This window comes from Citrus sinensis, chromosome 3 (genome assembly GCF_022201045.2).
Source record: "Citrus sinensis cultivar Valencia sweet orange chromosome 3, DVS_A1.0, whole genome shotgun sequence".
In the NCBI taxonomy this organism is placed as follows: domain Eukaryota; kingdom Viridiplantae; phylum Streptophyta; class Magnoliopsida; order Sapindales; family Rutaceae; genus Citrus; species Citrus sinensis.
Genome location: NC_068558.1, coordinates 18,564,891 through 18,575,215, shown reverse-complemented (window position 1 = coordinate 18,575,215; position 10,325 = coordinate 18,564,891). Strand labels below are relative to the sequence as shown.

The 10,325-nt window shown below is 31.5% G+C and overlaps 1 protein-coding gene across 1 annotated transcript; it reads right to left on the bottom strand.

The window, feature by feature from the left end:
- Positions 1–7,875: 7,875 nt before the first annotated feature.
- Positions 7,876–9,683, bottom strand: LOC102606923 (dof zinc finger protein DOF4.6-like). The gene is made up of 2 exons (XM_006491909.4): positions 9,519–9,683; positions 7,876–9,022 (listed from the first exon to the last, which is right to left on the bottom strand). Exons 1-2 carry the CDS (start codon positions 9,543–9,545, stop codon positions 8,300–8,302), a joined length of 750 nt encoding a protein of 249 aa, XP_006491972.1. The 5' UTR covers positions 9,546–9,683; the 3' UTR covers positions 7,876–8,299.
- Positions 9,684–10,325: the final 642 nt, after the last annotated feature.

The following is a 10,325-nucleotide window of genomic DNA, read 5'->3' as shown; positions in this document are numbered from 1 at the left end:
TTATGATAAGCAAGGCGCGTATTATGCTAAGAACCTATGGAAGAAGAAACTTATGTAGAATCCCTAGTGTCGAAAATGTGGCAACAAAGGAGAGAATGTGTTCCATGCACTGATTATAGATTATCCCAAAAGATGTGAAAGCTTATCAAATTTGGAGAAGACATAAAGGACCTTGCTAATCAAGACATGTTGAATGTGCTGTAAGGTTTGACAGAAGGAAACATAAGAGACATGGAACTAAATTGCGGCAATAAGTTAGGCAAATTATGCACTCCTGACTGGAATCCAAGAATTCTGTTTTTTCCCTTTTTTTTCTAAATTTTAGCATGGAATCCAATAGGACTACAATTCGGTTTGGGTTTTAACCAGACTGGATTCACTAAATCAATATGATTAGGTTTGAAGGACTAACCAAACTAAAGTGAACTCAAACTAAAGTGAACTCAAATAAATTTTTGGTTTGGTTCGGATTAACCCGATTTGAATTATCACCCCCAACAAATACTACCCAAAAGTTGAAATAAGAATTTATTATTAAACATGATAATGAGGGAAAGAAAGAGTCAAATTCGTATGGGCTTTTATTAAATTGAAAAGTGCAAGGTCATCTACCGATTTTAAATGGGTAACAATTAGTTTTTTCTTTTAAAAAAAAAAAAGTCAAAGATTTGCTATCTGCGCCTTCCATAATACCCAAAATAACCATGTAATTTTTATCTTTCAATAATTCAGTATCAATTTCTTTCAGTACCTATGAAAATCTATTATTTTGTCTTTTTTTTTTTGTGGGAATTGAACATTCATGAACTTGACAATCTCAAAAGTCACAATCACAAAGCACGGCAACAATTGATACCAGCATAGTAGTGTTATTCAGTTTTGACTTAAAAAATTGTTAATTTTTTATTTTGCAGCAAATAAATATTGATATATTGAATCATCATGGTGATAAGTGCTCCTGTCCCAATTAAACATCTCACATAAAAGCCTTCCATTAACTCAAAGATACCAATCGAATTTTTAAACTCTTTTAATGGAATATCTCAAGCATTGGGGCTTTATTAAGATATTTCGGGGTGTCAATAGTACTACTATACTACTAAACTAGAAGTACTTTTCTGTGTACAGTGAATAAATCCAATAGAATATGTGTATGTGGACCTGGTCATGGCCTTAACCCAAATCAAATACTAGCCTGTTCATAATTTTCTTACGGTTTTACGTGGAAAAAAAGGGTGAAATCGCATTTTCTTTGACTAAACTATCGAAATTCTCTTATGGTTTAAAATATATCGAAACCTTCTCAAGTGTCAATATTTTTTTTAATATAACCATTTTAATTTGGTGGTTGTTTGAAGTAGAGGTGGGCAAAACCGAATTGGAACTAAAAAAAATTTGATTCGGTTCGGTTTTTTCGGTTACAGATCTTTTTTTATTTCAAAAAAACCGAATATAGAAATTTGGTTCAATTTTTTGGTTCGGTTTGGTTTTCGGATCAAACTTCAAAAAACTCAAACCGAATCGATAATATCATTTGGGTCCCTTTCTTTTATAAAAGGGTCATTGACCAAAAGTCAACAATGCAAGATAACATTCTGATCCCTATGTTTTTGATAAGTTATATTATGGCATAGAAACTTATTTGATTTTATTTATTTTTTGAGCCAAAAGTTTTGATATTAAAAACCATGATGATGATTCTAAAAATTATTCATTTTAGTCCAAAAGTTTGTAATTTTTTTTTTCTTATACAAATTTGTAAATTTTTTTTTGTTGATTATACATTGATTATAGTAGGCCTTGTGTTCAAGTTAAGATAAACTGAAAAACTAATTTGTTAATCTGATCCGTTATGTGAACCGTTACCGAAAAACTGAAAAATTGAAGCCGAACCAAACTATCGGTTCCGGTTCAGTTTTTTTTTTCTCTAAAAACTGAACGGATTTTTTGAATTTAGGACTTGAACCGAACCGAAACCAAAAATTTATCCCGAAACCGAACCAAACTTAACCGAATCGATGCCCACCCCTAGTTTGATGTAGGGAATATAAATACCTTTAATTATTCACTCACGAATAATTTTTTTATCATAATTAATTAAAAAATTAAATAAAAATTATTAGAAAAAGTAATGGGACTGTCATAATTTTTCAATTAATTTAAAATTTTTCAGAAATAATTGAGAAGTTATATGCAAAACAAATGTGCAATTACTTTTTTTTTTGAAGAATAATAAGTTAGAGGGTATTTGAAACAATAAAAACAGTGTGTGGTGTGTGTATTAATTTTACATTTAATTTTAATAATTTTGAAAAAATTTCAGAATGAATTAAGAAATTATAACAATTCCCTTGCTTTTTCCATAATTTTAAATTTTAAATTTTAATTAATTATGATTAAAAAGTTATTCAATTAATTAAATAATTAAAGATTATTGTATTCTCAATATCAAACAACCATCAAGAATAAAATAGTAAGATCAACAAAAAGTTTGACACTCAAGACGGTTTAGATGTGTTTAAAAGTATCAGGAGAATTTCGATTAATTCAGACAAACAATAGGGGTTTCACTGTTTTTCCCGTTTTACATGTATGGTGATTTTTAGGGCGAAAATTAAAAACAAATCAATAAGAACAATAGTTACATTATTCTTTTATTCACTTCTGTTTAATACATAAAATATTTATACCATTCCTATTTATTCCTAAATGTGTCCTCTATATATGTGGTAATTTGATGTGAATCCTAACTGAGAGTAGAAATTTTATTTTGAGAAATCCTTAGTTCTGGAGCGTAGTGTATAACTTTTGGATTTGAGGAGAAAAGAAATTATTATACTTAATTTGTACTTTTGTACAAATGAGTAAAGCTTGCATAGCAGAGTAAATGAAGAAAGGAAATTTTGATTGAATATAATCAAGAGAAGAAATAAATGGAAATCTATTTTTTATTGTTCAGGAAAAAATTGTTATATCGACTAAAGTAAAATAGTAATTATAATAAGAACAATATTGATGATTAGGGGTGGGCATGAGTTGGTATGTATTGGGTTTTAAATCAACCCAAACCAAACCATAAAAGTTTGGATTCGACCCAAACCAACCCAAATATTTTCAACCCAACTCAAACTAATCCATTTGGGTTTGGTTTAAATTTTATTATCAAAATATTTTTTATTTTAATAAATTTAATTATATAAAAATTATTAATTGTTATTAATTATTAAATTGATACTAAAATATGAAAAAAATATAGTGGATAAAAATTATAAATAATAAATTTTACAATAACTTAATCCTTAGAAAATTAAAATAAAGTTTAATCACAAAAATCATTAATTCTCAATAAATAAGAACGTAAACTCTAATAATAAACTTCCACAAACATAACATCAATAGGTAAATTCAAAGAAAGACACAAAAAAAAAAAACTTATGTGAGTGCCATTTAATTAAAATAATAAAATTTCTTTAACTAAAAAAATGTATCCTTTGACTTATAATTGTGGAGGATCAATGTCAATAAATCCCATCAAAATAAAAAAGGAAGTATTATTTATGCTACAGTATCAACATAGCACACAAAATGTTAATTTTATTTATAATAAGGCTTTATAATTTCTGTCACAATAATGTTTTATCAGTGGCAAAATATCATTTCTCATAATTATCAATAATTTCCTTCCAATGGGCTAGGCAACTATGCTCTAAAAAACCATCTCAACATTATTACCACAATTTAATTTAAATACGAAAACAACAATATAGATTTGGTGTTTTTCTTATTCTGTTAGAAACATAAAAGCGGTAATTACGTAAGTATAATATGAGTTCATAAATTAAAAAATAATAATTTCATTTCATCAAACACTAATTTCATCTCATTTAATTATATACAATATTATTTATTTAATTCATATTTGTTTTTATATGTTGTTTTCATTTTCTAACTGTTAACGATTGATCACGCCGTGAACAATTTAATAATAACTTTTCAATTATTTGCTTTTGTTTTCATTTATTGCATTTGACAAGTTTGAGTGTTGGGGTTTTGTTCATGACCCATGAGTAAACCATATCAAGCCCATAATGAAATGATTTTTTTTATTATATAAAACTCACATTTAACCCATTTTCATAATTTACCCAACCCAAACCATTTAATTTGGTTTGGGTTTGGGTAAACCCATGGGTTGTGGGTTTATGCCCACCCCTACTGAGGATGATGGTGCAAATAAAAATGAAGAGAGTTGATATCCGAGTTTGGCAAGAAAGAAAAGGACCTCCATTATATAAAGCTCCTTCATTCACAGCTTTAAGAGACTCTTACTGGTTAAAGTCATGAACTTGGACAAAACGTATATGATTTAAAAAATGGAGGATTTATGTAGCATATATACTATGTTAAAACTTCTTTATAGTGATATTTTATATAGTCATAATAAAATTTGATTCTAATTTGGACAAATAATAAATAAAAATAAACATCACATTACAATAAGTTATAATTTTTTTAGATCTCCACTTAAGAAATTTGACTCCACATAACAATAATTATTTATATATTATAACATATATATGGTTTATTACATAGGTTTAGGATAAAAAAATATTTTTATAAAATTGTTTAGGACAATGATTAGGGTTGTTACCAAAACAGTTATAGCATTTATAGAATTTACATTAATGGGAGGAAAATATTTAAGAAAATGTAAATATTTAAATATTTAAGATGACTTGTATATTCCAAACGCTACACTAATATATGTACTGGTTTTTGAAAACTATGTTTATCTCTGTTATCAATGTATATATATTAAATTTGACATTAATTATTAATGTCTATATTCTTACACTATGATAATTTCAAAATAGTAATTTTGTAACTACATCTCTCTTCATAGAAATAAAATTAATTGGTCATAACATTATGATTATAGAGAGATTATACTATATATACCCTCCATTTGTTTAACTAATTTTAAAAAAAAATTAAATTATTTACAATTATTTTTTAAATTTTTTTATCAATTATTTTAATTATTTAAATTCATCAACGATAAAGTTATCAAAATACCTTAAAAAAATATTGAAAGAGAATGAACGCGTTGAGATATTTCACTCTAATAATTAAATTAAGGTTCTTTTGTTGGGAGGTTGCTATATTGGACTTTTTACTTTTACTTCTTTTACTTTTTTAACCTTTTGTTTTCTTAATTATCACGCATGGTCGGAAAGAGGAATGTCTGTGTGGGTCCCATCCGTGACAGAAGAAGTGAAATGCCAGCAAAGCTAGAGCCTTATATTATCTTCACGGACAGCGAGCAAATGAGCGAAGTAGTATGGGCAAAGAGGTAAAAGAACTTTCATGAAATTGGATTATATTGCAAAGCAAGGGTCTTCAAAACCGTGTGGCTTTTAGTGGAAATCATTAGGTGGCGTGGCATGTAGATCGAAGGCCTCGCTAGGGAGAAATTATAGAATACATCTGTTGCATATAATTAATTAATGTATATATAATAAGTGTAATTAAATTTAATAGAACCACCACTTGTATGATAGTTTATAAAATAAATGCACACATGTCATGATATTATTTACTTGTTGTATGAGTGACATGATACAACAGATGTATTATAAAATTTTTCCGAGAGAGGATATGGATTAGAGTAGTATTAGGTGTAGAAAAAGATGAGAGAAATATGAGAAAATTTTATATTTTCTTTCTCTATACATCCATTCTCTCTCTTCCCTTTTCTTTTTTATTTCTCTCGTCTTTCTCTCTTTTTTCTCTACACCAAGCATTTATCTATGGATTAATAAGTGCTTTTTTATTTTCATTTTTAATTCTTTTGGTTGCTCCTTTTTTACATAGAATTGTACTGCACTTATAAAAATAAAAATTAAAATGTTTAGGAGCACATAAAAATATAATGGGAAATTTACGAAAATAACCATAAAATTTTTACTATTTTTCGAATTAACCCTCTCAACTTTTTTCTATCAACATTAGCCAAACACACGCTTTTCTCCCCAAATTACCCTTCTTTACAAACGAAAAGAAACTTGGTGCGACAGGCCCAAGTCTTGGTGCGACAGGCACCTGTCGCACTAAGCTTTGGTGCGACAGGCACCTGTCGCACCAAACTTTGGTGCGACAGGCACCTGGCGCACTAAGCCTTGGTGCGACCGGCACCTGTCGCACCCAACTTTGGTGCCACAGGCAACCTGTCGCACCATGCCTTGGTGCGACAGGTTGCCTTCTTCTACCTCAGTATTTGTTTGTTTTCGCCAGTCCTTTCGTCTTTGTTCGTCTCTTCTTATTCGTATGTAATATCTTCTTCTACCTCAGATCGAATCTCATCAGACAACCCAAACAACAAAACAAAATCAGCTTTTTAATTCTCTAAAATCCAATTTCGGAATTCAAATTCCCCGGGATTTTCCATCAAAAGCCACGTTGCGAAATGCTAGGCGGGCTGTACGGATACCTACCTCCACCCTCCGATGAGGACAAACCCACCAACACGACCACCACTGTCTGGTCAATTTTCGCGCCACCACAAACCATCCTCAAGCCCCAATCCAAACCCAAAACCACCCAAAATTCTCTCCCGACTAGACTCCATTCCTCACCTGCAATCGCACCTTCCCCCGACGACGTGGTAGCGCTGCCGCAACCGGCATTGGTCGACGTGACTTCGACCGTAATCGAGGAGCACGACCCCGCTAGACCGAACGATTACGAGGATTATAGGAGAGAGAAGAAGAAGAAAGAGGTGGATGTTGAAATTAATAGAGAACTGGAGAGAAGAAGGCAAGAGGAAGAGGAAAGGGAGATGAGAGAGAAGGGTAATTTGGTCTCAACGGTTCTTTTATGGCTAATGTTGATAGAAATTTGTTTGAGGGGTTAAGATGAAAAAAACTAAAATTTTTATGGTTATTAGTGTAAATTTCCCAAATATAATCAGGTGATTAATAATTTTTTCAAACTTGATGTTCACGCAAAGATTCCTGTAGTTGATGTATCACTATCACATGCAAAGCCTGCATAAAGAGGGATGCCATGTGAGGGGGAATGGCTAGCTCAAGTGCACTCACACCAAATACTTGAGGCTCAAGATTATTCATTCTTGTTCAGAATTCAGATTCTCCCTGCTTCGTGAAAAGATGATTTAATGGGTGCAAGAATCTCTCTCAAGACCTCAGATGGAGCTCAGCTGATGATACATGAGACCTGACACTTCTTGCCTGTTTACTGGCAATTGAGAAAATAAAAAGAAAAAGAAAAAAGTTTGCTTTTGTGAAGGATTGGACAACCATCATTCGAACTCACTTTTTGGTCAAGCAACTAGAAAACCACACATATATTTAATCTAGTGCCAAATCACATCCACAAAATAATGAAAATATCCCATAAATGAATTAGTAAAATAAACTCTTTCAAACTTTTCAAAAAATAAAAAATAAACTCTTAAAAAAAATAATAATAACATTAACAAAATCATTTAATTTGTTCGTTACTATTGTTAATGGTTGCATACTTTTACATTGAATTGAGACAAGAATTTTCACGTAATCTAAATTTTATTTCCTTTTCTTATAGAATTTAGTCAGATGATCGGTGGTCAATTAATAAAAAATTAAAATTAATTAAATTGTATTACACGCTATTATCAATGATAATGAATATGTGGTACAACATTATTTTTGGAAACTTAAGACTCAAGAGAACTTAGAACATTAAAAGATCTCTATTGTTTATTTTGTCACTACTTAAACAACACCACCGATCTGTTTCGGTGGCTTGAATTAATGATTTTCAATTGCTTAATTTAGCTAACCAGTACTCGATATCGAATCTAAGGGAGACAGAGACTGAAAATTTTAATTTAAACTTTATTACTCCACCTTTAGAATAAAAAAACGTCACCAACATACCAACCTATTCTTGGACCACTAAAGAAGAGAAAAAATAACCAAAACTTCATGGTGCAAGTTCAATAAGAGAGAAATGAATCTTCTTTCTTGGTCTGAGATTCTCTCATTTTTTCACAGCATCATATTATTAATAATAGCCATCTCCAAAAGTGATACTGATACAAGCACTCACATTGATGAAACAGTTCCAAAGAGAGAATAGATAACAATAGCAACAAACATGTACGACCCTAATTATATGTAAATTTTAGACCAATTCAACAAGTCACCCATGCATCATTTAAAAATGAAAAACAATAGTAATCAAAAGACGAGACACCTACTTCTTGTTCATTCACGTTGTTCAATAATAATTAATTTTACCACGAGCCTCCACCCAACAAACGAGTCCAATATCCAGTAGACTCTGCTTGTGCTTGGCCTCTATTTAGCTCAAAACGATCAGTAGTAGTGTTTGAAATCTCTGGCTTTATATCTTGCAGAGGAAACCAAAGTCTTGCACCATTATTCTCAAATCCATCTGATGATGAAAAATCAAGGGTTTTTTTTGGTTCTTGCAAGAGTATGTTGCCAGATTGGCATGTTGCATTTGCATTTGAATTTGAAGCAGCAGCTGGCATCCCCATGAATGAATTAAATTCACTTGATGAAGCTGATGATGATGATGAGATTTTGCTTTCAGTATAATTTGGAGGGTAAGCTAGTTTGAGATCCCGATGATATTCATGATGGATCGTAGAGTTAGGGTTATGATCTGATGAGACTGCAGACTGATCAGGGAAACAAGGAGTGTTGAGATCAGTAAGGTTCATTGATAAACCAGATGATGATGATGATCTCTTGTTCTTTCTTGAACCTCCACCCACTGGAACATTTCTCAGAGACCCACCTGCTGTCCAATATCTTCTGCAAGTCTTGCAGAAATGTCTTGGCTGAGAAAAGCTGTAGTTGTTGTAGTAACAAAACTTGGTATCAGTTGAATTACACCTTGGACAGTTCAATACTCTTTCTCTTTGTGGCTTTGGCCTCCTCTCTAACGTAGGATTTGAACCTGCTTCCATGGGTGTAACAAATCCAATTCCCTGATCATCATCATATTCATTAAATAAATTAAAATAAAATGAGAAATGGAAAAAAAAAAAAAAAAAGTCCCTAAGTTTCATGCTCAAAAAGTGAAAGGAAACAAACAAGACAGAAAAACAAAGTAAGCTATATCAACTTTACAGATTGGTGAGGGATTGCAAAAGCAGTAAAGCAAATTATAGTAACTTTTCTGGCTCTTCTGTGATATTGATATTAGATTGTTGAAAAAGAGAAAAAGAAGAAAAGAAAGTGAAGTACTATAAAAAGAAATGAAAGATCGTAAAGGACAGCTATATAATTAAATTCAAGTAATTAAAAGTGGGAACTAGCTGAACATCAACTCATATGGGAAAAGTAAACTTAATTATTAGAAGCAAACAAACATGAAAATTCCCAAAAAAAAAAAAAAAAACTAAAAAGTCTTGAAAATCCTCACTCAGAAAAGAAAAAATAACATGATTTTGATTTTGTAAAAGTAACGGCTTCTTTAGTTACCTGTGGCCAGTGATAAGCGGTATCCATGGATTAAGAAGAGGAAAAGGGGAAGATGGAGTCTTCAGAGAGAGGAAAATCACCTACTTTTCTACAGCCGCTGTTCCAAAAGCAAAACGCAAGACGAAAGCACTTTGAGATGATTGTATGTATGTGGGGTGATTTCCGTGTGTTGGCCAACTATATGACTACTGTCTGTGTGAGAACGAATGGGTATTTTTGTCTTTTAACTAGCCTTCCATTATTATAAGACTGTTACCCTGTGTTGGCAAATAATTTATATACATGTCATTATTCTCTATGTGGGTGTCTTCTTGCGTATGCACCGTGGACACAAGTGACATCCTCGCTGACCTGAGAGTGGGGAAGTGAGGATGTTTCGTTTTCTCAATCTCTTTGTAATGTGGATAATGCAAACTCAGCACTTTATAAACTATATATGATGTCTGTAACTAAAACTCTGCGTGTTATTTCCCGCAAGCACTGGAATCTGTTAAAGTTAAACTTGATCTTTTGTCATCTTTATTAGCGGATCTATATATCTTCTGGTACCCCCCCCCAAAAAAAAAATACTACAAAGGACATTCCATTCACCGAAAGAGAAAGGTTAAGAACAACTGGGTCACTTAACACTTCACTGTTAACTGGTAGCAATTTGAGAGACACTGCCACTACCATAACGACAAGCAGACGGCACCGAAGTGGATGGTGGTTGTTCTCGGGTAATTTTTCAACGAATGAAATTTTATTTAGTAGTGATCTTTGAATAGTTGGATAGATCTGACGATAATAATTCTAATAATATAGCAA